The 26,147-nt window shown below is 54.8% G+C and overlaps 7 protein-coding genes across 7 annotated transcripts; 5 read left to right on the top strand and 2 right to left on the bottom strand.

Annotated features, from left to right (window-relative positions):
• Window positions 1-1,125: 1,125 nt before the first annotated feature.
• On the top strand, window positions 1,126-1,680 carry N656DRAFT_802138 (uncharacterized protein; the record flags this gene model as incomplete). The annotated part of the gene is made up of 2 exons (XM_064818211.1): window positions 1,126-1,142; window positions 1,224-1,680. The coding sequence occupies 2 exons, from the start codon at window positions 1,126-1,128 to the stop codon at window positions 1,678-1,680; spliced, it is 474 nt and encodes a 157-aa protein (XP_064665639.1).
• A 2,715-nt stretch (window positions 1,681-4,395) lies between these two features.
• N656DRAFT_848917 (uncharacterized protein) lies at window positions 4,396-7,609 on the top strand (the record flags this gene model as incomplete). The annotated part of the gene is made up of 2 exons (XM_064819317.1): window positions 4,396-6,339; window positions 6,410-7,609. The coding sequence occupies 2 exons, from the start codon at window positions 4,396-4,398 to the stop codon at window positions 7,607-7,609; spliced, it is 3,144 nt and encodes a 1,047-aa protein (XP_064665638.1).
• Window positions 7,610-7,912: 303 nt separating this feature from the next.
• N656DRAFT_784606 (26S proteasome subunit P45) lies at window positions 7,913-9,767 on the bottom strand. Its single transcript, XM_064816208.1, has 2 exons — window positions 9,358-9,767; window positions 7,913-9,302 (listed from the first exon to the last, which is right to left on the bottom strand). Exons 1-2 carry the CDS (start codon window positions 9,590-9,592, stop codon window positions 8,368-8,370), a joined length of 1,170 nt encoding a protein of 389 aa, XP_064665637.1. The 5' UTR covers window positions 9,593-9,767; the 3' UTR covers window positions 7,913-8,367.
• Window positions 9,768-11,364: 1,597 nt separating this feature from the next.
• On the top strand, window positions 11,365-14,839 carry N656DRAFT_772099 (uncharacterized protein; the record flags this gene model as incomplete). The annotated part of the gene is made up of 2 exons (XM_064813901.1): window positions 11,365-11,509; window positions 11,613-14,839. The coding sequence occupies 2 exons, from the start codon at window positions 11,365-11,367 to the stop codon at window positions 14,837-14,839; spliced, it is 3,372 nt and encodes a 1,123-aa protein (XP_064665636.1).
• Window positions 14,840-17,040: 2,201 nt separating this feature from the next.
• On the top strand, window positions 17,041-18,388 carry N656DRAFT_718899 (uncharacterized protein; the record flags this gene model as incomplete). The annotated part of the gene is made up of 5 exons (XM_064812316.1): window positions 17,041-17,454; window positions 17,518-17,714; window positions 17,787-18,002; window positions 18,083-18,261; window positions 18,345-18,388. 5 exons carry the CDS (start codon window positions 17,041-17,043, stop codon window positions 18,386-18,388), a joined length of 1,050 nt encoding a protein of 349 aa, XP_064665635.1.
• Window positions 18,389-20,115: 1,727 nt separating this feature from the next.
• Window positions 20,116-21,598, top strand: N656DRAFT_451782 (carbohydrate phosphatase). The gene is made up of 2 exons (XM_064809690.1): window positions 20,116-20,198; window positions 20,280-21,598. Exon 2 carries the CDS (start codon window positions 20,429-20,431, stop codon window positions 21,533-21,535), a length of 1,107 nt encoding a protein of 368 aa, XP_064665634.1. The 5' UTR covers window positions 20,116-20,198; window positions 20,280-20,428; the 3' UTR covers window positions 21,536-21,598.
• Window positions 21,599-23,241: 1,643 nt separating this feature from the next.
• Window positions 23,242-25,606, bottom strand: N656DRAFT_451723 (uncharacterized protein). Its single transcript, XM_064809689.1, has 3 exons — window positions 25,108-25,606; window positions 24,420-25,020; window positions 23,242-24,363 (listed from the first exon to the last, which is right to left on the bottom strand). Exons 1-3 carry the CDS (start codon window positions 25,477-25,479, stop codon window positions 23,519-23,521), a joined length of 1,818 nt encoding a protein of 605 aa, XP_064665633.1. The 5' UTR covers window positions 25,480-25,606; the 3' UTR covers window positions 23,242-23,518.
• Window positions 25,607-26,147: the final 541 nt, after the last annotated feature.

Below are 26,147 nucleotides of genomic sequence, written 5' to 3'. Positions count from 1 at the left end.
CCGTGCCACTTTTAGTTAGTGCCTACACGTGTCGTCCTGGTGGCGCGCTGCAAGGCGCGGGGTGAAGCCGAGACGGCCCAATCAGGGGCACGCGACAAGGCTGGGGATTGAGCTTTTCTACGCACGACGAAGGGTACTTTGCACACAAATGATACCGACAATGCAGCAAGAAAAAAACAGGGCTGGTCTTTACAATAGCAGTTGGAAGACTTGTTGGAGTGCTGCCAGCGTTGTTGGGATTGCATGATTCGGACAGAACTTGCAAACTCAGGTGATCGTGTGAAACATCTGTTGGCTGAAGCATTTCCAAGGTTGGCGTTAAAGTTAGCTCCATGTGTACCCGCCCTCGGCCCGGTGCCGGTATGTACAGTATGCTCCGTAGCTCCCGTGAGGCTTAGGACTGCCGATTCCAACAGAAGAAGAGGGCTGCCATCTTATGATGGACTTCAGGTGGATAGATAACCTTAGAAATCTTCTTGATGGTTTGCCCTTAGGTCGTTTGAGGGCGATCTGGGTCGCGGGCGAACCTTTGCACTTCATCAATCGCAATCCGCTTCAGTAGGTACTCGGTATGAGTAGACCCACAAATGCTGCCCAGTGCCAGAGCCTGAACCTCATCCCGGCTCCCGAGTCCCGATTTCCATTGCGGGATTAGTAAGCAGTGTTGTGTGCCGACTGGCTGATGGGTTTTTGGTTACAGTGCTCAATCGGATGCTTCCAGGTTGGCGGAACTCCAACCTCTCATCAGCCAAGACGCGACTGAATGCCCACTCATCCCATTTCGAACTTATCGAACGCAACCCTCAGCTTGGGGTACAGCAGCCTTACCTGACGCATTCTAGAACCACGAAGTCAATCATCCACGCTCGCCCAATCCTTGATACCCTCTCACGCCGTCTCCGCGTGACGATTTGGTCCTCGATCATAGGGTTCGTGCAGTGTGGTGCGCACCAGGCCGTCGACGCCGCTTGCTCGGACTCTATCTGTTCTTCCGTCTCCGGCCTGGCGGTCGGCTTGGCCCGATCTGATCGATCGTGATTTGCGGGCGCCGCTCTCCGGCCGGACCGCTCTTTGTGGAAGCCTGACCAGCACGCAAAGTGCGGCCGAGCTGGACGCATCGCAATCATGTTTTGCCTTCGCAGGTAAGCAGCGCTCCTCCAAGGCTCACGGGGTCTTCTCTCGATGGCGCGCAATACTGACCATGGCTCTTGTTGCTATTGCAGTTGGCTTCCGCTCCTCTTCATCCCCACGAACGCATCACCAGCCTTCATATTCCTCTTCTTCGTCTGCACCTACTTCCTGAACCGGCCCTGCTTCTACTGCTCCTTCCTCCTGCTCATACTTTTTCTTACATCATGCAACTGGGCCGACCGTTGCTTTTTTGACTTTGGGAACAACTGGTTCCAGTCGCGGCCTGCGGGGAGCTATGTATACCTGCCGATTCCTGGGAAGGGGCCCGAGGCCGCCAACGTCACTGCGACTGGCGGGCTCGACGACACGGTAGCGGGAGTTATGGTTGACATGGCGAACACCACTGCCGGAGCTCTGGCTACAGCAGCGGCCGAGCAAATCGCGCGGACCAAGGTTGAGTGGACAGGGCTTGGTCTGGAATGGCTGCGGAGTCTCCTCGGCCGGAGAGAATGGCGGATCGACTGCTTGGATCTCTATATCCGGTTATAGCGTACACAGATATACAGAACAGAAGGGACTGGCTATTACTCTTGCCGCACAGGACACAGCTGTCTGATGCCGGAATATTGCGCCAGGAGACGTTGCCTCCAGCTTCACTGGGCAGATATGCTTCGGCATAGGTGACAAGATGCGAGGTTACCCCGTTCCAAGCGGCGGACAGACATGGCCTCTGCTTAACTAGGGCTCGCTGCTACACGGATACAAAGACGCATACGGTCAGGAAATAAATGGGAGTCTTCAATATTCGCGGCGTTCCTTCCAAGTGCGCACGCGCGCAAGCAGATCTCATACATCATTTTGGTACCTTTCTCGGACTGCTGACCCCGAAAACCGCGGAGACTGAGAGACGGATGCGTTTAATGTGGAATGCAGATAAGATATTACACAGCATACTACGGACCTCAACATGATCAAGAGTACATGATGTACTGGTGTAGTGACACACAAGGCTAAGATGCAAGGGATGGAGGGGTGAGGTACTCTGGCCCGAGCCCCGAAGTCCCGTGCCGTGCCAGTGCAGTCCCGTCCCTACGGCCACACTCTTCAGTGGCTGGAACAGTGGGGAAGTGGGTTCTCCAAACCGATCAGGACTTCAAGGCCCCAACCGATGAAGCCGGATTCCGTTCTTGAACCCCTGTATGTAGTGTACACGTATTACACGGTACATGAATGGTATGTATGTATTGCCTGATGGACGGGTCTGTCGAGGTCTGGAATCTCTTCAGGGCTCAAAGATCAAGAACATGTCTCAGACAATCTTTAGGAACTTCGCCGAGCCCTGCGGGATCGCCCTTGGCGGCTGTATGTTGTGTTTTTGTGTAAAATAGTAAGATACCAGGAAGTGAGGTGGTGATGGGATTGGGAGACTCCTTCCGGTTTTGGTGTTTCGCGAGTGATCGCCCCTGACTTGACCCGAAATCTATGCCCTAGGATCTTCACAACGCCATCTTGTAGGTAGTCGATCGACTGAAATCTCGCATTTTCCCACAAGACAAGCGATTTACTTGAGACGGTATTTCACAACTGAAAAGCTCAACCCAAGACTACTAGTAACGGACGTAGCAGAGCGTTGTCTACACTATTTCCTTCTGAGCTTTGAAACTTACTGACGCTTCACCTCAGCCCCACCTGCATCTGGACCCCGAAAGTTCCAAGGCTATGACGACAGCGCCGACAGTGACGCAAAGATTGCCCCACCCAGCACTCGGCTTTCAGCCATCGGGGCCATCGGCGCACAAACATTTCCATCCCACAGCAAAAATCTGTATCACAGTAAGCAGCAACAACAGGTTTTACTCGCATTCCTCGAGCTTCTGGAAGCAAGGTCTTGCGGTCTCATACGATGCCACTATAGTTATACACGTGTATAGACATGCTGAAGCTTATATACACTAGAATAGAATTTCAAAAATAAACATGGAGGAGGTACCAAATCCTTGGCAAGTCGTGCACGCTGTCACAATAGTTGAAGATCGCCAGTTGGGGGATTGTATGTACGAGGAAGAATTACGGTACAATCTGTACTGCATATATGGTAAGTTACCGACTGCAGATCATTGCTATCCCAGACCCTTGGAAAACCCGTTCCCCCTGCGCATCCTGACATCAACTTCTCATGTCTCGCCCTAACGTGATGGTTCCCCTTGTTTCTTGGCCACTCAGGCATTCCACCAGGCGCACAGAAGTGACAAAACGTGTAGCAGGGACCTTGACCCTTTCTGCACTGACTTTTGTGTTCTTCCCATACATTTCAAATGCATTTCAACCTTTCGGATGCTTTTCTTTTCTTGCCGTACCCAAAAGTAACCAACACCCCTCCTCTTCCGGGCCATCTCCCACTGGGAGCCTCTTCCCAAACCCGTCCCTTCGCTCACCTCTGTCCAATCGGCCGCCGTTTTCGATAAGTCGCAAGGTACTTAGTACTTTCGTAGGCCCATTGTCTTCCTGACTCGACAAAACCTCGAACCGCATTCAACACTTGGGGCCCATTTCTTCTCCATCTTGAACTACTTCCCACTTCTCCCACTTGTCGCTGATTTTCGTGGTCTTGCCCTGCCTCGAAACAGCCCAGAACCCTGGAAAAGCACGGCATTCAGATCGCCAAGCAAGTCGTATTCAGCAAGCCTCGTCCTGGTTTCTGTCCGGACTTGTTGCTACGAGGCTCCACAGGGCTAAAATCGTCACCGTCTCAAGCCTTCAAGAGAGGAACCCGCCTTCAAGAGAGGAACCCGCCTTCAAGAGAGGAACCCGCCTTCAAGAGAGGAACCCGCCTTCAAGAGAGGAACCCCGACCCGAAACGGTTCTGTCAGGAGAGAGCAGTTGCTCTACACACCCGACTAGCGATCCATCCCGTCCCTTGCCACCAATCTTAGCTCAGTCCATCCACGCGCTCTACCTTATCTTTTCTTCGCCGCCTACGCAGCACACCTGTGTTTCCCCTTCGTCGCAAGAAGACAGATTAGACTGGGGTTACCCCAAAGACGACGGATACGAACAAGGCGACCACTCTCGCGTCACTGATATTATATTTCCCTGATATTTATTCCTAGAATCAACCGCCGCGTCAAGCAAAATGGCGGCCTTATGACAGCTTGCTCTCAACACATAGACTCGTTGATGACGCCAGAGGGCATCCAACAAGCCCCGATTTCCGGACCTTGCCGTGCGGAAGACGCACATCTCTGGTCTCATCAAGCCGCGGCCATGGTGTACGCAAAGCAAAAGACCCACTTGAACGATCAGACCCTCTATTACACCATGAAAACACCACCGGGCTTGGGCCCGCCCACCGCTTCGCAGGGGCTCGGCCACTCTCGCTCAAACTCCCAGTCATACTTCTCCATCAAACAGACGACATCCCCCGTGGCTTCTCCGCGAGCGCCTTACTCTGTGGGACAGGCGCATGCGGCCAGAGCCTCTCCAGGAGCAACCCGAGGTGTCGCAAAGGAGGGGAGATCACCGAGCCCCAACTATTTCGGCCTCGCTATCGACCCCACGGCCGATCCACGGGATTCGTCCCAACTGCCCCGCGAGAACTGGAGTTCACCCTCTTCTTCGGTCAAGTCATTCGCCGCGGCAATACCTAAGCAACTGCCCTTGGATGCTAACCCCGAGTTCGAAGCCTTCCGTAGGCAAGTTGATGCCAACCGCGGGAGGTCAACATTTAGTCTATCATCCTCACACTTCAATGTTACGACGACTGGAGTCCCACAGCCGATTCCATTGGCGTCAACGCCATCTGCGCTGCAGCGACTGCGCCTTCCAAAACGGCAAGTCCAAGCACCCGATGGGCCGGATGTGGCATTACCGCGACCGTCGCGTCTCGGTGCCACGCCGTACGCATCTGAGGATGTTCCTGTCAGCAAGCCTGATGGTGATACCGAGAGTGTGCAAGAAGACTCTGCCTACGTCTCTGCCGATTCCAAGCGCAGCTCGGCTGTGTCGTTCAACCCGCCGTTTCCCATGGCCATGGGCAGACAGGAGACGCCACAGTCACCGTTCCCTGGCGCCGAACATGAGGGAATCAAGCTTTCCATGTTCCGACCGGATGTTGCTGGTAAACTACCAGTGCAATTGCAGGGTCTAAGCAAAGCAAGACCCTCACCGCCCAGTTCGAGCAAACAAAGCGGGGGCATCGCGAGTTCTGACACTTCGGAAGCCGAAGGTCCCGCCATGATGTCTCCGGCTGGATTGAAAGATCTGCTGGATAAGGACCAAGACGAGAGCATCTTGCTGCTGGATCTCAGAGTCTCACCACAGTTTTCGCAGTCGAGGATACGGGGCGCGCTGAATTTGTGCATCCCGACGACGCTGCTGAAGCGGGCGACCTTCAATCTGCAGAAGCTTCAGCAAACATTCCAGGCCGACCAGGATCAGGAAAAGTTTGGAAATTGGCGCAACACAAAGCATCTCATCGCCTACGATGCCTCGTCGTCCGAGAAGCGCGACGCTCTTTCGGCGATCAATATGATCAAGAAATTCACCAACGAAGGGTACTCCGGTTCGACAAGCATACTTCGCGGTGGCTTCAACGCGTTTGCTGCAGCATACCCAAGTCTCATTGACCGTTCATCTGGTTCCCCGTCGCCGGGTTTGTCACTTGGGGCGGGCTCAAGCTCCGTATCCAGCAGCGTTCGGCCTAATGTACCCCCGGTGATTGGCGGCGTCCTTTTGCCCACTGCGAGCCACAATCTGAACCCTTTCTTTGCCAACATTCGCCAGAATCAGGATCTGGTTGACGGCGTTGGGCAGATGGAGATTGGCATGCCCTCCGGCCTCGCTCAGGATAGCTTGCCCCGCTGGCTTCGGGAAGCGGCTGAGACCGCTGACCGAGGCAAACGAGTATCAGACAAGTTTTTGCGCATCGAGCTCATGGAGCAGTCGCGCATGCGAGAAGCCTATTCGGCCTTTAATTCCGCCCGCGATGTCTCCAGAACCCCACAGGGCGAAGTTAGGGTGCAGCTGTCGGGCATCGAAAAGGGCGGCAAAAATAGGTACAAGGATATTCTCCCTTTCGAGCATGCGCGAGTTAGGCTCCTTGGACGCCCCGAGGGTGCCTGTGACTATGTGAACGCGAGTCACATACGGGCCAAGCGGAGCCACAAGCGGTACATCGCCAGCCAAGGGCCCTTGCCGGCTACCTTTGAGGTATGCGATCCGATATCCCTCCGATATCCCCCGAGTTTCTCTTCGAGCGAGGGCTAACACATGGTTATAGGATTTCTGGTCTGTGGTTTGGGATCACGACGTCCGCGTTATCGTCATGCTGACGGCTGAGTCGGAGGGTGGGCAGTTAAAGTGCCACCCGTACTGGAGGGGCCAAGATTTTGGACCAATTAGGCTCCGGGTGCTGTCTGAAAAGAAGGTTTCGCTGGATATCAACAAGCGCCGATCTCCCTCAAACACGAGTTCCACGGGCTCCGGGGGAAACGATATGTCGTCCGCGGGTTCGGCACAAAGTCCGTCGGCTGACCCCTCCTCATTGGAAGGAACTCGCCGGAGGGCAAACACCACAACGACACTCGATTCGGACACCCAGGGCGTCTCGCAGTTCAGTTTCAACCCACAGTCAACCGAACCGCCGCATGTTGTCATCCGCAAGTTCGCACTCAGTCACGCAGCGCACCCGTTTTCCCCGATACGCGAAATCACTCAGCTCCATTACCCGTCATGGCCAGATTTTGGCGCGCCCGCCAAACCTAGCCATCTTCTTGCTCTGGTGGAGCTCGCGAACGTTATGCAACGCGCCGCGCTGCCAATTGATGTACCGGGAACGCTTGCGTCGACGTCGGCCGCCGCCCAACAGAACGGTGATGCCGCTACCGACGGGATGGCTGCCCCTCGAGGCCGCCGTCCCCCGGAGAGACCCTCAAGTTGGTTCGATCATCCCGAGTCCAACGAGCACGCCAGGCCGATGCTGGTTCACTGTTCAGCCGGATGTGGTCGCACGGGCGCGTTTTGCACCGTCGACAGCGTGATCGACATGCTCAAGCGCCAGCGGCAACACGTGCTGAACAAGTCCGGCAGCAGCACCAGCGCCAGCACCAGCAGCCGGGTGCCGTGGAGTGTTCGGGACAGAGGCGGATTGGCTGGTGGAGCCCGGCAGTCGTCGTTTCCGAATCAGGATCCAGACGGGGACATTGCAATGGAGGACGGGGTGAACGAGGAGGCTGCGGGCCACAACGACGTGGAGGGTATAGACATGAGCTGGTTGGACGACGACGGCCTGGATCTGATTGCGCAGACGGTGGAGGATTTCCGCGGGCAGAGACTGAGCATGGTCCAGAGCCTGCGGCAGTTTGTCCTCTGCTACGAGACGGTTCTCGAGTGGATCTGGCGCCTCCAGGAATCGGACGGGCCCAGTGGTGGAGGGCTTGACCCCAGAGGGAGGGGTAGGAGCGGGAGTATGGCCTTGTGATGGAAACAGTTGCAGCGGGAGACTAAACGGCAACCATGGACATGGACTCATGGCTAGGAGAGCAACACTTTGCTGGAGGGGGAAGGCTACATATGATAAACCACCGCTGATATCTTCGTTTTCCTGGTCTTTGTGGAGTTTGGCGTTGAGTGCATCTGTGAGTTTGCATATGCGGAGGGGTGATACAGGTGAAATTCGTTTGTGCATGACTGGATATACATGCTTGGATTGGGGGGCAGGCCTGGGTTTGCATGGGCTGGGCGTCTACAATGGTTTTTGCCCCTTGAATCCCCGCCACCTGGAACATGATACAGTGCATATATATATAAGGAGCGAAATGTACATTCGCAATGGTTGGCAAAGAAATAAGAATTGTCATATCACACAGGCCTAGAAGTAAGAGGTGGAGCATCACAGTGATGCTCTCTCAGCCTTCCTGGACGTCCAGCGTGAAGTGACTGCCCAAGAGAAAAGTACGGGAAGTTGTCGACCTGGACCAGGGCGAAGGCATATGAGGGCAGTCCGGAGCCATCGATACTACACGAGTTCGGAAAGAGGGTTACGTTGTCAGCCCGTCGTACAGTAGCCCATGCGATTCCAAGTTTATTGTACATGGCATGGTACGAGGAGCATTGCGTCCCCTTGAGGAGTGCCTAGATACATCACCACCACCCTCCTGTTTCCTGCTGCTACCAGGTAATCCGTCCACTTAGCGAGTGGGTCACCTACAGGACAACCGCCCTCGCGTCCAACCTAACCTAGCGCCAGAGCTTGGCCAGTGACACCTCCTTGTCATCGTGCTTGTTCAGGATCTTGGCCGTGGCGAGCTCAAAGTCCTCCTGGGTGACGTGGACGCGCCTCTCGCGCAGGGCGTACATGCCGGCCTCGGTGCACACGCCCTTGAGCTCGGCGCCGGAGCAGCCGTTCATCTTCTCGGCGATCTTGGTCAGGTTGATGCCCCGGGTAAGATTCATCTTGCGGCTGTGGATGCGGAGGATGTCGGCGCGCGCCTCGACGCTCGGCGGGGGGAACTCGATCTTGCGGTCGATGCGGCCCGGCCGAAGCAGGGCCGGATCGAGAATGTCGAGCCGGTTGGTCGCCATGATGACCTTGATGTTCTTGGTCGGCTCGAAGCCGTCGAGCTGGTTGAGAAGCTCGAGCATGGTACGCTGCACCTCGGAATCGCCGCCCGAAGACCCCTCAACGCGCGACGAGCCGATGGAATCGATCTCGTCCATGAAGATGATGCTTGGCGCATGTTCCCGGGCCATGACAAACAGCTCTCGCACCATGCGGCTGCCCTCACCGATGTATTTCTGCACCAACTCGGAGCCCGAGACGCGGATGAATTTGCAGTCGGTGTGATGTGCTACTGCTCGAGCCAGTAGTGTCTTTCCGGTACCTGGGGGCCCGTACAGCAGCACACCCTTTGGCTGCGCAATTCCGAGCGACTCAAACAGCTCGGGATGCTTCAGACCTAGCTCGATGACTTCCTTGATTTCCTTGATTTGCTGATCCAAGCCGCCAATCATGTCGTAGGTGCTGTCGGGAACTTTCTCGACCATCATGAGCGAGACAAGCGGGTCGACTGATGAGGGAAGGATCTTTTCGAGCTTGTATGAGTCCGATAAGAGGGTTACACGCTTGCCGACTGTGAGTTTGGAGACATCCACTGAGTCGGCGACGTCGACGACTGCAGGTGTGGCGGATCAGCATCTTGGAAGGCTCCGGGCAGCGCGTATCCTTACCGTATTTCCCTTCGGGATGTACCTTGACGAGAACCTTCTTGGTGCTCATCACCTTGACCACCTCACCCACGTACGAGCCGGGCTGTTGTAGTAACCCAAGCTCTTCTCTGAGTAGGCGCACCCGCGAGTTGTAGTCATTTCGTTGAGCCTCGAGACGACGAAGGACGGCTTGGCCCTTCAAAATCTCGAGTTGCATCGCCTCGATCTTGTTGTGATAGTAGTTGTCGAGCGCCATGGTGACGGCGTCGCGGGATGCGGAATCGGGCCTAACGGGCGAGCGAAGAATGAGAGAACCTCGTCGAGCTCGGAATGTCAATCGTGGTCACCTTAGCAGCGAAGGAAGTATAGGTTCGGAATAACGTTATGGCAGGATAATCAATGGTCGTTGTGCGAGGTAAATCGCCGTAAGGTTGATGGGTGGGTTGTGGTTGCTACTCTAACTTTGTTGCTGTGAGGCGAAGATGCGCTGTGAAGATTGTCGAAGGCAGCTCAGGTCAACGCAATGCATCGCGGCCACTAGTTAACGTCGCTGCGCTGCTGGGCTGAAAGCTAACCTTTCCAGGATGGGCTGGGCTGCTGGTGGGTCGTGCACGTGATATGGAGTGGGCCAATCTCTTATCGTTATCTCTAATCGGAATTGGATTTGGAACCCGAGCGACCTCGAAGGAGATTATGTTAAGGAGCGACTCGAGGTGTGATGTCACTGCCAACCTGGAGCTCAGAAATTACAAACTAAGTTGGACTCAAGCTAAGGATAATGCACTTCGTACATTCAAAAGACTACGAAAGTGTAACTGCCAGAATCGCTTGCTTGGTTTTCGTCTTGGAATTTCCAACTTCTCCTGGGATGTGTCTGTTGTGACGCTGAAGCCTGGGTGCAGCATGTTCGAGATTCAGCAACTACAGTTTCGAATTCAAGGAAAATCTGCAGAATGGAGCGACATGTTCCAGGTTTGTCAGCCACAGTCCGAGAGGTTGATCACAGGATGTTGAAGACTGAGACAGGCGCCCCGGGAAGCATGCTGCATTGTCTGGCACAGGTCCAATCGACAGAACATCACAGTACACTAGATGTAACAATTACCTACCGCCTCCATGTCTTTCAAGAATATCAATACAGCAAGGGACTTGAACCATTTCTACATCTTAAAGAACGTGGAATTTGGGACTGAGGCCAAGGAGTGTGTCTTGAACTGGAGGCTGAGGTGTAAAGAAGCAGTGAAACTCTCTGAGGTTGTCGTTTGTTCTCCCGTCAGCGGCACGGCTCCTTGATTCCAGGGCGCGGGAACCGTTTTTGACAGCCTGGAAACAGTGGAGGGAGCCCGGCTTATGTGGCACTGGCGGCATGGTGGCGCTAATCCAACCCCATCACAGGCGGATCATCCCGGTAGGTCCTGCCAGGTGCCGTTTCACAACACCAACGCCGCTGACTCCTTCGACACTTTTATCAAGGTACTGTATTTGGCGGGCACAGCTTTAGCTTATGTTGCATGCTCAACCCCATCCCTCGGACTTTGAAAGCGTTATGGTTTCTTTCTCTTCAACTTTGTCGTTATAATCCATTTTATGTTCAAAGTTGGAGGTTTAACTTTGGATCGAAGGCCACACTATCTTAGCTCTATCCACCTCTCTAGGCGACATCCATTGGATTCATCCAATGATCCAAGCTTCCATTGCCTCCAAAGATCAACTACCCAACCGCACCTTTCCTTCTCACAAGAACGCAGCGATTCCCGACCCAAGTTAGGTCCAGCGATCATTGGCCTGCATACTTTTCACATCTAGCAACTGTCATGCACAACGCGGCGCACAGCAGCCGCGGACTGTTGACCGTGTATTGAACAGTTTATGCCTGTAGCGGACTTGACTGTCAGCCTAGGTAGCTTTCCAGAAGTTCCGACAATCCGGACCATCCCGAGCCCACGACGATAAGCAGCATCACCAGGCGACAGTGAGAGATCTGCTCCTCGGGGTCGTCTCCCCATCCTCTCCGACCCGCTCGCCATCATGGGTCCCTTGCCAAGGTCTAGCGATAATCCCGTGATTGACGAGCCGTCGACCGACACGCGCCATTCATCGCGAGATGATTCCCTTTCGAGGCACGCCTCAGACAGTCACCAGCCCATGGATACTGTGCGAAGGAGGCCTGAAGGTGGGTTTGGCAGAGCTCCAAGCTGCCCCGCGAATATCTCTTGGCATTTCTTTGCTTCTCTTCCTGTTGTTTTGGTTGCTAACCACTTCGCCTTCACCAGCAGCTTCCATACGCAGTCCGGTCCCCGACGAGACTGGCCGGTGGGACCGAGACCAACCCTCCGGATCCGACCTCGGCATTCCACGAACCAGCCAGAGCGCTGGGCGGTCCCCGCTGCTTGGGTCCGATCGAGGACGTTCGACGCGCCCGCGCAAACCGGCCATGCCGCGTCGCGCATCTTCCAGCGCGCAAGCACCCCACCGAGGCGAGGTCTTCTCGGTCGACGACGGCATTGCCGAGGTGGAGGCGGATGCCGCCGAGCGCCAGCAGACCTTGACTGGTACTGTGCGGAGACGAGCCGCTGCCGCTCCCGCGCTTGCAAGAGTCCATTCTTCTCACGACGATGATACAGTGCCCGAGCACCCCGAAGAGCAGACAGCCCCGATCGACGCCGCCCTGAGAAACGAGGACACTGCAAATACTCCGGGTGATGATACACATGAGGATGAGACCCCAATTCACGATGACGGGGATGTCAGCGACGCCGAGAGCTTCACCCTGAAAGATCGCCAACAGGCCATCAATGAAACGCACCCCTTCGGTATCAGGCTGTGGAAGCCAGCCCTATACAAGAAGAGTCGGTCGGTGCAGAAGACGGCAGAGGTTGACATCCACTCGTCGCCCGGCGGCCGTGTCAGCAACTGGCTCTTGTTTTTCAACATACTGTGGACACTTGCTTTTGGATGGTGGATGGCCTTCATCGCCTTTGCCGGCGCCGCCATATGCTTCTTATTCGCTGCTGCCCCCAGCGCCAGAGAGTACGGCCGAGTATTGTGGGGCTTGGCAAGCTATCTATTCTACCCCTTTGGCAAATTCATCCGGCTGGAGCAGCAGGAAGCCTATATGGACGAGGATCAGGGCGAGGGCAGAAGCATTAGCGAGTATGAGCAGTGGCAGAGCGGTGACCTAGAGTATGGGCGCCTTTTCTTTGGGCCGGACAGGAACCGCTCCATCATCGGGCGGTCTCGGCGGAGCATCGACTCGGAACCCGACGAGACCGAGAGTCTTCTCGGCAGAGGACGCGGCCAAGACCACGATCTGCATCTTCCCCGGATGAAGCGAAGATTGTTTGGGCGCGGGGAGTGGAACGTTGGGCGCGTCATCTTTTTCTCATTTTTCTACTTTCTGATCACACCGTCCCTTTTCGCCGTTTCGGCCATCTGCTGGTTTCTGGTGTTCTGGATACCCATGGGCAAAGTCACGCTGCTCCTTTTTGACCACCTCCGCCGCCATCCCCTGGCCCTGTCCTTCGAGTCAGACATTGCTTCTGCTCGAGCGCCGACAGCGCCTCATTCTTCCATCCTGGTCTGCACCTATCGCGCTGTTGGTCTGAAGTACTGGAAGTACACCATTGACGGAACCAACATCTTCCTGATCAACCTTATGGCCGTCGTAGTCTTTGTCATCTTTGACTGGCTCGTGCTCGAGGGCGTCCTGCATATTGACAACTTCCTCACATCATCTGCGTTCCTCTTCGTCGCAGGTCTCTTGTCCATCATTCCGCTCGCCTACTTCATCGGTCAAGCTGTGGCTTCCATCTCTGCCCAGTCATCCATGGGTCTTGGCGCGGCCATCAATGCCTTCTTTTCCACCATCGTCGAGGTTTTCCTCTACTGCGTGGCCCTGCAGCAGGGCAAAGCCCAGCTCGTTGAAGGCAGCATCGTCGGCAGTATATTCGCTGGTATCCTGTTTCTGCCAGGCTTGTCTATGTGTTTTGGGGCCATCAAGCGTAAGACGCAGCGGTTCAACTCCAAGTCGGCTGGCGTGACTTCGACCATGCTCCTGTTTGCCGTCATCGGCGCCTTCGGCCCGACCCTTTTCTACCAGATCTATGGTACCCATGAGCTGACTTGCCAGGACTGCATCAATTTCGACCGCCCCGGTCGCGGTGGAGGGGTGCTCCGCGATTGTCGGCGTTGCTACTTCTCGCAAACGCCAGCCATAAACGACCGGTTCTACCTGGAGGCGGTGCGGCCCTATTGCTATCTTGCTGCTACAATGCTATTCATGTCCTACATCATTGGTCTCTGGTTCACACTCCGCACACATGCCGCTGTCATCTGGAACACGGATGCCGACGAGAAGAAGCACGATGACCACGTCACGCCTCACCACACCCCTCGACCTCTGGGCAATCCGTCGGCCGCGGACTCCACTGCCACGGACATCCGGGACTCGAATCTGTACAAGCGCATTCTTGGGCAATCTCTCCGCCAAGTTGGCCATCAATCTCGACCAGACGAGCAGACGAGACAAAGCTCAAATGCTGCGGGGAGCAACGCCGCCAAAGGCACACTCCATCTCGTGCCTCCGAAGCCCACAACATACGGCACCGAAACCATTGGCCCCAGTATCAGCATTCCTGGGCTTACTGATGCTGAGAATAACCATCTTGCTCACCAAGTTGCCGAGATTGCTGCGACGGCTGCCACCGTTGCCGCCAGGAACGTGCAAGGACACAGGCGAGGTCACCCGGCTCCAATTTCGACAGGAGCTCCTCATCCTCCCCTTTCCATCAGCCCTAGCGGACTTGGACGCACCACTGTCGTCCCAGGCCACGACGAAGTTCCGGATCAAGCTGGAACCCAGGCAGGCGGCCACGGACACGACGCACCAAACTGGAGCCGACTCAAGAGTTCCGTCATACTGATGGGAGCCACAGTGCTTTACGCGATTATTGCAGAGATACTCGTTGACACGGTGGACGTTGTGCTTGAGAGCTTCGAGATTGACGAGAAATTTCTCGGCATCACACTGTTTGCGTTGGTGCCCAATACGACCGAGTTCCTGAATGCCATATCGTTTGCCATGAATGGCAACATTGCGCTCTCCATGGAGATTGGTTCGGCCTATGCTCTTCAGGTCTGTCTGCTGCAGATCCCCGCCCTGGTTCTCTTCTCGGCCGTCAACCCTCTCGGCGTCCCCGCTGAGGATGTGGCACGCTACACGTTTAGCCTGCTCTTCCCGCAGTGGGACATGGTGACCGTGATCCTCTGCGTGTTCCTGTTGAGCTACATGTATGGCGAGGGCAAGAGCAACTACTTCAAGGGCAGCATCTTGCTGCTGAGTTATCTGGTGGTTGTGGTCGGATACTACTTCAGCGGCTATGGGACCAGCCTTGACAATCCGGAAGCCGGCATCAGCCGGTTCGACACGTTGGCTGGCGACGGTCAGTGGATGAGCTACAGTTTCAAGACGGTGGGCAGGGGGAGTTCGGGAGTGGCGTTTTGAGACAGGATAGTGGCGATGCTTTATATGTTTGTCTTGTTTTAACTGTTGGTGGAACTAGGTCTGTCGACGCATTTTCTATATAAACTAGCCATGATTGGGCATATCTGTTGGTTAAGGGGGGGGGCGGGGGGGCGGGGCTGCAGGGATATGAAATTTGTGTGATGAAGATGTCAGGCTATACGTTGAGGTATCCGGCTTCCTGATACTCTGGTATGTTGAAAAGGGCTTGTGTCTCCTCTGGAATAATGAGGATATGTGGATCATGATCAGCTCAATGGATGAGATGTCTGGTATTGTGCCCTCTGGCTGAGGCAGAGGGAGCTTGCCAGAACGGAACACGCCGCTGCCGGCGCGTAACGAAAATGCCGAAGATGTGCTGCCAGCAGGCTTGAGGGAGTAATATAAATACAGAATATCTGGGCGTGGGTGAGGGGATTGCTACCATTGGACGGGTAAAGGGGGTTGCCGTGTCAAGTACATGTACCGTGTCAGTCCGGAGTCAAACTCAGGGGGTGCCACCACGTGGGCTTTTCGGGAAGATCCTGGTTTTGACTACTTCGAGGAAACGCTGAAGATGCTTTCCTAGCCTCCGTTTCAATAAGGGGTTCCATTGAGCCTCGCCATGGATTCCAGTGAATGCGGTATGGTATACAGGTGTTCCGGACTCCGAACTTGGTCGTCTGCAGTGGTGGTTTAATCCAGTTCCGGCAGTCAGAAACCGAGTAGAAGGTATACGTCACAGGCTCACCCTGCAGTGCTTGCCAGATTAAACCCCATTCTAGAACGCCACCGAACTATAGATAGTTGGGCATCGGGATGTAAACATGTCGCCGAGCTGTATCAGTTACCGAAATCGCGGTAAGAACAACATTGTTGCAGTTAAGGAGGCAACCACAGTGTAGCGAAAGGCGATAGAACGCACTCAAATAGCTTTAGGAGTAAGGGATTAGTAGACAGGAAGATCTAGCTTGCATTAGACGACTTTCAAATTCAAGGTCATGGCTTCAGTCGACATTCACAAGCCGGCTAGGCAATTCAACAACCACAAGTAGTGGTGCTACCTGTGGTAGTTGGTCCAGTATTACTGTCAATGGGAGTCCTTCATATGATCATCACATCCAAGGTGTCATCCCAACTTTGGAATATGGTAACCAGCACCATGAATGCCACACTAGCCTCAACCAGGGACGCGAAAACTGTGTTGGTCTCTTGGCCTCGCTTGTTGTCTTGCCACCTTCCTGTTGTCTTAATTAACCCCTATGTTCCAAAGGCCCGAAAGGGGGCGGTAACAGCCCGCAGCTACATAACATGACAGCCGTTGTCACCCTCAACAACCCCACAGACGGCATAGTTCTCCCCAGGAAAACAAACATGCTGTCACCCAGATGCACACCCCGGAGCGGCTGCAAAGTCCACGTTTCTAGGGTCCAATAATAGCTGGCGACGAGACTCTCGACGTCACTTTGGCCGTCTCTCGCGCCGCTGCCCCTGATTAATCATCCGCGGTGCTGCAGCGTGACCCCGTGGCAAACACATCTATAACCGGGCGATATTGGGGACATGGGGGGGGGGGGGGGGGGTGCCGGGTGGGATGTGTTATTATATATGTGTTGCTGCTTTTACCCGGAAGGCTCAATGAGAGGACCATCCTATTTGCACAACATGAGCCAGACCAAGCAGCCATTAAACAGCCATTCCGGAGCGCCGGCAATTGTTGACGAATCCGGCAGGAGGCTCAATATACGACTGGAGCACGCTCAAGCCAATCACTCATATTATACCCAAATGACAGAACACGTTCGAACTTGTTCCGTAGTATCGGCAGTTAGGCACCTGCCGGGCGTTTGGAAGATGCAAGTCTTGGTCAACCGGGTCATGGTCGTGAACGAGTTCTGGTTGGATTGGTGGAAAAAAAGGGAAAGGGGGGGAGCCAGGGCACCGTGTAGTATAAGTGCCTGGGACGATATCGTCCAGCCTGCCTTTCCTGGTTCTCGTGGCCCTTCTTCTTCCAGCTCTTCTTGTCCTCAACGAGTTCGTTGTCTTCTACACGGCTAACCACATCAGGCACTTGAGTTCTGTTGTCCTCGGTTCTACTCGACGAGTGGACTTAAAGAGAGACCGTCTTGCCAGACGAAACCCCAGAAAGAGGGAGAAAGGGAGACAGTGAAAGCAGAAAAGGGATTAGGAACGAGTTCATCAAGATGCATCAGTGGGCCTCCATTGCCGCCGCCGTTGGGCTGCTGGCCAACGGTGCCGTTGCACAAAACATGCTGCGATTTGCCTGTTCACAGCTGGTCGTCGACCGAGTCGACCCCCTGGTCAACCCCGGCATGCGGTACACCCCACATCTGCACCAGATTGTGGGCGGCAACTCGTTCAACCTGACCATGACCCCCGTCGAGTATGACCTTGCGGCGCGGTCGACATGCACCTCGTGCAGCTTCGTCCAGGATCTGTCCAACTACTGGACCGCAGTCATGTTCTTCAAGGCCAAAAACGGCAGCTATCACCGCGTGCCCCAGGTTGGCAACGGCGGTCCCCAGGGCCGTCTCATCAACGACGGCGGTCTCGATGTCTACTACATCCCCTCGGGCAGAGTTCAGGCCTTCAAGCCCGTATGCTGCATTCCTCCCCCTATTCGTCTCCATTTTTGTCCATTTCGCTAACGGCGGCATCAGGGTTTCCGTATGCTTGCGGGCAACGCTGCGAACACCGACGACAGCAAGGTTGCCAAGGCCAACATCTGCCACCGCTGCTGGACGTCGACATCCGACACCCCCTTCGTTGGCGGTGCTCCTTGCACCGGCTCCGACACTGTCGGCATTCCTCAAGACACCAAGTGCAAGATGATCCGCCAGACCATCATCTTCCCCACGTACGGACTTACCCCTGAAAATGAAATTAGAAAAAGGTTTGAATTGCTGACAAGATAAAACCCAATCTCCAGATGCTGGGACGGCCGCAACCTCGACTCGCCCGACCACAAGTCCCACGTCGCCTACGGCGCGGGCTCTGGTGCCAACGGTGGCGGTGCCTGCCCGAGCAGCCATCCCGTCAAGCTCCCGCAGGTCATGTACGAGCTTATGTGGGACGTATCCAAGTTCACCGACCGGAGCATCTGGCCCGACGATGGCAAGCCGTTTGTGTACAGCATGAACCTTGGGTAAGGGACTCCCTTTGTTTACTCGCCCCCTTTTCAGACCGTATAAATTTCAAGATTTGCTGACTGTGGCACCAAAATAGTGGCTCGGCTGCCCACGGCGACTACGTCTTTGGCTGGAAGGGCGATGTCCTCCAGAGGGCCATGGACAGCGGCTGCAACCTGAACCGCGACTGCCCGGCTGCCGGCCTCACCTCGCAGCCGCCCGAGAAGTACAACGCTTGCAAGATCAAGCAACAAGCCCCCGAGCCCGTCGACGGCTGTGAGTATCCCCCTTTTTTTTTTCCCCCCGCTATCTCTCTCTTCTCTCTTCAGCAATCGCTGATCAATCCTCAACCAATACAGGGCTCAAGGCTATGCCCATGGGCGAGATGGCCATCAAGGCCTAAGTCCGTTCACGTTCCGCTCTTGCACTCCTTTTGGTCCATCCGCTAGACCAGACCGAGGTGTTTTCACAGGAGATTGCAGCGAGGGAAAAGAGAGAGAGATTACACGCTTCCGTTTGTTGGGCAAAAGGAAAGGAGCTGCACGGAGCTCGGCTTTCCATCCCCTGAGTGGCCTAATATACAAACAACCCTCCTTGCCATTCTTACTTCTTCAATTTTCAAAACCAGAGAACTTACGGATTGGCAAGGGGAGCGGTCGGTCGACCTACCTTGACTTCCTCCTGTTCAAACCATTGTACTGAGCCGTCATTCTCATGTCCTTTTACGTAGCATCTTCATATAAACCTACCTGACCACTCCCAGACATGTAACGGTGCCAGTATTGACTGTTTGTTACCCCAATGACTGCCAGACCTTGGACTGCTACTACTAATAGTACCAACGTCGATCAATGTGTATAGAATTGCGAGCACCGGGTTCACTTCTCTCCGGTCATCCGCCGAGACCGACCAGGCCGGGATATATATGAAGACACTAGTATATACTACCTAGTAGAGGAAGGGGAGGTATCTAACTATACAGTCTATCTCATGACATTGCAGTCTGACATCAGCAAATTGAACTGTAATGACAGCATTATAGTACCTAGCCGGTGTCATAATGTTTATATAATGGCAGGTACTTGCTAGTACCGGACTACAATGTCAGGTGGAATGGTAATGTTGCCTGTACGGTCAAAGACCCCCCCTCTCCCTGCTAGGTAGTAATAGCAGCAGCTGCCGCCATTTACCTGACACTGAGATATGAAGTATGCTCCAGACATGGAAGCTCCTTACCCGCGTAGAGGAGTGAGTGGGTGTAAGTAGAATTTCGGCTAAACTTCACCCACGGCGCCAACCGCTTGGCAAGAGGAGGAGGTTTCACTTGCCCGGGGGTGTATCTGCTCGTCCTCAGCGAGTACGGTACTGAAACCACTATATATAGGTCTTGATACTAGATATGACGAGTTCTGAAAGAAGCTGGGCATGGGAGGCACATACATTCGAGTTTCTGCAGCATGCTTGTCGTTTACCGCCAGGCTCTGCTCGCAACATCCCGGTCCTAGTCTACGTCGGTATACGGGCATCCCTCTTTCCATGTCCCTACCCTGTACAAATCAGCACAGATATCCGATTCATGCATCTCTGCAATCAAAATGCCCAGGGCTTCCCTACCTTCCAAGGTACTAGTAGTATGTACAGTACTACAAAGGCAGCAGACCCGAGGCGGCACGTGATAGTTCTCCAAGGAAGAGAGGAGACGATAGATACTAAGCCCTCATCTGCCCTATTAGTCAGTCAGCGAGTGTGGAACTGCCAAAACTCACCTCATGCCAGGAAAAAGAGGAGCAAGAGAGCAGGTATTGTACATACATGTATGTCCATCAGCCCCTGAGCGTCAAGTTTGCACCTACTTTTATACTGAAATCTGTTAAAAATTCACTGGATAGTGACGGAAAGGCTTGTAAATGCTAGTCCTGGATCACCATATCGAAGGTAACAGCTATATGTCCGGTATAAGGTGCATTTCTTTGCTACCTTCAAGAAGTTCAAGGTGAAGGTACTTGACGCAAGGTATGTAGCTTCACCGAGGCGTATCCCGGGAGCTGAGCCCTAATAGTGGGTCACTGGTACCCAGCCACACCTCGGACAGCCCTAGAACATTGGGAAGCTGGGTCGTACGAAGCAACTAACCCGTTGGCTGATGATTGGCTTCCCATCTGTTTACTACGGAGTACAGGCTCAACCTCTATGTGGCCCAGGCCAAAGTGTTTGTAAGCATACTCTTTTGCGAATGATGGCTCAAACATGCTGGTTCTGTTGCTTGCAGTCGACTGACTACAGCTTGAATCTAGTTGCACCTGTCCTTCACTCAGAAATATCTCAGGTCTAGCTCCGACATCGGGGCTGAGGGAGATTGTTGACATCCCTCCTTTGCCTCTGATTGAGTCCCCTGGTCTCACTCCTAGAAACCCCCATCTACTATCCCAGCCCCCACGTTATCATGGAGAGCCCCTACCGCCATGAGCTCGAGGTCGCCATCAAGGCAGTCCAACAAGCCGCCCAAATCAGCCGCCTCGCCCTCTCCTTAGCCCACGAGCAGAGCAGCGGCGGAGATGCAGACATCTTTGACATAACCAAAGACGACCTAAGCCCCGTCACCATCGCCGACTTTGCCATCCAGGCCCTTCTCACCCGCACCATCAGCCAGGCCTTCCCTCAAGACGGCTTCGTAGGCGAGGAGTCAGCCGACCAACTCCGCCAGAACCCCAGACTATCGTCTCGCGTGCTCGCCATTCTCGAGCAGGCTGGTGCGGCGCTGTTCCGGGATGCGGACGAGCTCTGCCAGGTGATCGATTCCTGCACCACATACCACCCGAGCGGCGCCGACTCGCCGTCCGGGAGGGTCTGGGTGTTTGACCCTATCGACGGCACCAGGACCTTTATACGCCGCGAGCAATACGCCATCAATATCGCCCTGCTTGAACACGGCCGCCAGATTTTGAGCCTCGTGGCCTGCCCTGTCCTTTCTATGGATGCATCCTCTCCGGTGAACGACAGGTCCATTGACCCGACGGGGACAGGGTGCATCCTGTTCGCCGCGAAAGGATATGGCGCCTATGTCAGGCCGCTGCCTGGTAATCTTGGAGAGGTCAAGCCGCGGAGGCTGGGGCGACATGCCGACAAGGTCCATGTTCCTGCGGACCTACGACCCGTCACGTGCACCACTTTGCCGGACTCGGGGATTCTTGATATCCACAAGGCTGTGGCAGAAAGGTTGAACGTGACGTATCCGGGTTGTGACTTGCTCGGCTGGGTGCCCAGGTGGGCGGTTTTGTCGCTGGGGCTCGCAAATTTCACTGTATGGGTGTATAAGAGGAGGGACCGATACGCAAAGTTATGGGACCACGCTGGTGCCATGTTGCTTTTTGAGGAAGTTGGAGGCGTCATCACTGATGTGTACGGCAAGGAGATCGATCTGGGTTCAGGGCGAAAGCTTGCTTCAAACTTTGGCTTCGTGGCAGCTCCCAAGGATCTCCACCACGTAGTGCTCCAAGCAGTTCAAGAGACGCTTATCTCATCCAGGAGAACTGATCTTTTCTCCCAATGACAAGCGGGGCATGAGGCGTCGTAAAATAGACATAGACTAGAATCAGTTCCTGCCACATGAGTCAAGTTAACAATCATGCTATATGTAGCCAATTCCGGTTATGGCTGTCCTGCAGCCAACACAAGTTACAACTCGCATAAGGAATTACATAAACCTGGCACAATCAAGGACGACGGAGAACGAGGACAACATTGGAGCAGAACAGTAAGCATTCCTACCACCCAGGGTAGACTTCTCAGGTCCCAGAGCCTACAACTAATGAAGCGGACAGCCAGACAACAAAATATATTAGAGCAAGACCGCAAACTGGAGAGCATAAAGCATACCAGCCAATCCAAAAATTCGTCATCTGGGCCAACAAACACAAAACTTCTTTTTTGTATCTTTAAATGTGTCTTCTTTCCACATTGTATTGCGTGTGATTAGCTCGGAAAACCGTCCCCAGAGCTGCCTTCCAGCACGACAAAGCCATGCTTGAGCAATTCTTGCGGGGACCGAGGCCGAGTTTCAGGGTTGACGTTATTAGGGGTGGTTCGTTGCCGCAGCGTCTTTTCGTCTCCTCAGCAGGCAAGACAGGGAAATGTGCTAAGCCCGCTATGCGGAGTTTGTCATAGCCATCTAGGACGTGACGTCGTAACACCGTAACATTCGTAAAAGCGTGGTAGCCGGCAAGCCCTCTGTCATGCTGATCACTTGGCTGACCGCAGGGTGGACAGGGAGGGCCGAGAGAAGCAGGACGGATCGAATGTTTAACTGTCCATGCTGCATGCGGGCTTGCCGTGCTCTGACCAGAGTGCGCGATGGTTGCCCATTTTGAGGTGTAAAAGTCGTGTATACCCGCCCAAATGCTCCCCGTTCCGTCTCTTCGGTGTCGTCCAGCTATTGTCTTCAAGACGGGTACAGTGCAGGGCGCCGGGGGAACAACTGACAGGATCAGCTAAGCCGCGGTCGGCATAGCGAGTGGATTGCACGTCGGTACTTCTTCAATGTGAGGTACAATTCCCTGGATCCCAGCTACTAACAACCCGTTTCTTGAGAGGGGCTGCTGAGACCAGTGAGGTAAAAAAGCAAGAGAGCGCCGATTGCTTTTGAGAAACAAGCACAAACATTACAAGGCTTTTCATGTCTAAGGATGGAAGGGTCGAGATACTGGAGAATAAAGATGCGGTTGGCCCTGCCGACGACGCCTGAATGCCTCCAGATCTTATCCAACCAAAGTTTCCGGGCTGGACTGCAGGGCCGCCAACCAGGCCGCGAGCCCAAGGCGGGCCGAACCCTCACTCTGGCCATCCGAGACGAGGGTAAGCGATAGATTCGGTTCTGTTATCTTTGCGTCTGTATCGACAGGAAGCCTTTGCCACGGTCCACACAGAACCGGAATCGCGGTGTGCCATGTGATGGAGTGTAACCTAATCTTCAGGAGCAGCATTCCGTTTCGGATGTAGTCTTGTGGCGGGAAGTACCGAACATGCGGATCAAGGGAGGCCGGACAATAATAGGTGAGCGCTAGGAAGCTGGCTGATTCCAGATCATTGGCAACCAGAACCGCTGTGGTGCATCTGGTTGGAGCGGCAGGTGGAACCCTCCAATTGGTTTCATGATGCAACAACAATTGACAGGACTGCCGGGAAGTGCGCGGAAAATCTGGCAAAGGAATCGGGGTATTCGGAGGACAAGAGCGAAACAGCAGGCTTCGCGAGGGGCGTGAAAAATTTTAGGTGACTGCGGTTCAGAGCAGATGTTGACGAGGGGTACGAGAGAGGCCGCGAGGTGGTATTCGGTCGCTTAGCCAAGAAGTTGCATGGGCAACAGTCGTGATGGAGGGAGTCGGCTGCGGCATCGAATTTGTGGGCGAGACTTGCCCCGAACCTACTGGAATCGCGAGGTCGTGGAAGCTGTTGCACCACGCACGGCATTTTCAGACGAGTCTAAACGGCCTTGTTAGTGAGTGAGTTGTCGAAGGTTGGGCGAGTCCAGCCACAATCACGCACCGCTTCCCCGTTGAATGTGACCATTTGTTCGACCCCTTCCTCCAAAGCCGATATTTTCGCCCCAGTCACCGCTGGGGCCAAGGGGCTGACGCTCAGGAACACTGCGAGTGCTCGACCCGTTCAGCCCAGGACGCTGGCTGCCGATAGCACCTGGGGTCTCCCGCGGCCGAAGCCGGCCTCCACTGAACGGCTCACCGAGTGACATGGATCCGAGGTCCGAGATCAACATGGACGGATCGGTATTCGACGCAGTTCCCGGGGTGGTTGGTGTTGTCAAGGAGCTGTTCTGCCCCCCAAGGCTGGCGCTGTACTCGCCGTACTGGGCTACATTCGGGCCGTGAACGGTGGTCCCTTGCGGATATCCGGAGGCCGAGAGGGAAGGGCTCGGGGTGTAGGAGCGCAAATCGGCAAAGGACTTAACACCGCGTAGCGCATTCAGGCCCCCATCTGGACTGTCTGGAAGTTCCAAGGTCGGTCCATGCCGACCTTGCCTGCCCAGCGTGCCATAATGGCCAGGTTGACTGCTCCTGGTTTCGGCGAAATCGATTGTGGCGGCCCGACTCAGGCCCCGGCGATGGGCGTCAGCAGAAACGCCGGGAGGCATGTGCATTGCCTGCGTGGTTCCAGTGTCCTTGATGACGTGGATTTGCCTATGGGGCCCCTCGCCCACGGACCGGTGCTCAAGGCCCATGTTGTGAGCTAGGATATGGACGGTTCGACGCTGCTGGGGTGTGATAGAGCTCGGGAAAACGATGATTTCGCGGTTGGGGTCACTTCGGAAAAGCGTCAACTCGGTGTAAAAACTCAACGTGTCTGGATTGTTAAGGTCCACATCCCCTGTGATGCACAATGTCAGCTATCAAACCGTGTTGGGCAATTCCTCATTGACTTACGCAACGGTGAGTTACGGGACCTGGCGGCAGCGTTGGCGGCACTGAGTGAATGCATCGAAGACTGTGAATGGAGGGTGGTGATGGGCTGATGCTGTTCCTCGAGTTGGCCGCGCTTTTCCCTCTTTTCTCGCTCGATCCTTTCCCTTTCGTGCTCGGGCAGCATCTTCTTGTACTCGACTCTAAGCTTCCGGCCCTGGACCTCATAGCCATTGAGCTGCTCGATGACGGTCTGGGTGTCTATGGGACTCTGGAAATTTGCAAAAGCGAGGCCGCGGAAGATGCCGTTGTCGAAGTGGTAGTTGAAGGCATAGGGTTGCGGCAGGCCCAACTCGGACATGATGGTGGTGAGCATCTCTTTCCTCACATTGAAAGGAATATTCTTAATCACAATTGCCGTTGGAATCAGGTCGTTCCCGAGCGCCTTCGGGTCGTGTCGAGGGTCATACATGTTCGATGTGGGGTACACGTGGCGTTCGGCTGCGAAGGATGGGTCTCCATTCATCAAGTTCATTGCTGGGTTAAAATTGGCGACCCCTGAATACTGGGTCGAAGGCGTGTTTAAAGCCTGGCTTCCGAGACTAGGCTGCTCCTGCATCGTCCACTCCTGAAGCATAAGTTAGCAAATGGGCGGAGGAGAGGGGAGGGACGTCATTGGACAGAGGTAATGGTAAAATGGGGTGGAACGGACCGCCGGAATTGCTGCTCTACGGGCGCCGGGCCGGAGCCTGCCATCGCCCAGGGCCCCAGACACAGTGTTCGCGCCGGAACTGTATGGCGCCCACGCTTGATTACCGCCCATGAAGCCGTCGGCAGCGAAGCCGCCAGGGGTAGGCTGGGCCCTGTTGTGTCTGAACGAGTTGCTGTCGTAGGAGGCGAAACGGTCATCGCTGGCGAAGAGAGCGGGAGACGCTTGGCTGACAGGGTCCATTTGGCGCTGGTTAAGACGATTGACGCCGGGAAGACCGGTTGTGGTGTTGTAACCCGGCCGCGCGGAGCTGGGAGACCGGTTTGGGGCATTCATGGCATAATTCGTGAAAAAAAGATCAGGCGGTTGGTTCATTTTTCGTAACTGTCGTTCGAGGTCGCTGGCTTGAAAGGCTCAGCAAACCAGACCCCCGACGGATTAAGGTATTTTGTCTTTGCCGAAAGGGCGGAGCCAAGTGTCGGCCCGGGTCACACTAAAATAGGCTTCCAGTTGGGATCAAACACTGTCTCGGGAGCAGATTCGAGGCTCGTGTGTTTGGCAATCGTTCTTTCAAATCGCGGACACAGGTCGAGTGTAGAGTCGACGAGTGGAGATTGGCGTGGATTTTCAATGACGCGGAAAAAGGTTGCAGCCGTCGATGGAGCAACAGGAGGAAACGAAGATGCAAAAACTTCCCACAAATACAAGGCCAGATCGTGTCTGCAAGCGGCGGAGGCCGGAAGAACGGCGCTGGAGGAAATCTTTTAGTATTGGGCGTGTCTAAGTCATCACGTCGTCTTGCGTTTCGTACGTTGTCGTGAAGGCAACCGGCTGCGCGAGGGCCAACTGCGATTGATGGCAGGAGATTGGGTTGGGGAGGAGGAGGCAAATGCACCGACCCGAGAAACTGGCAGGTGTGCGCCTGAGGAATCTGGGACGAGCGCCAAATGCCACAGCAGCGACCTCATTTTTTGTAGCGCTACCTGATCAAATGTCCACCCCCTGAATCTTGGCGAACCCAAGAGGCCCAAACCCGAAGCTCC

Source organism: Canariomyces notabilis (genome assembly GCF_033297395.1).
Source record: "Canariomyces notabilis strain CBS 508.74 unplaced genomic scaffold N656scaffold_35, whole genome shotgun sequence".
NCBI classification, from domain to species: domain Eukaryota; kingdom Fungi; phylum Ascomycota; class Sordariomycetes; order Sordariales; family Chaetomiaceae; genus Canariomyces; species Canariomyces notabilis.
Note: the sequence above shows the minus strand (reverse complement) of the source record. Positions and strands in the feature narration are given on the sequence as shown.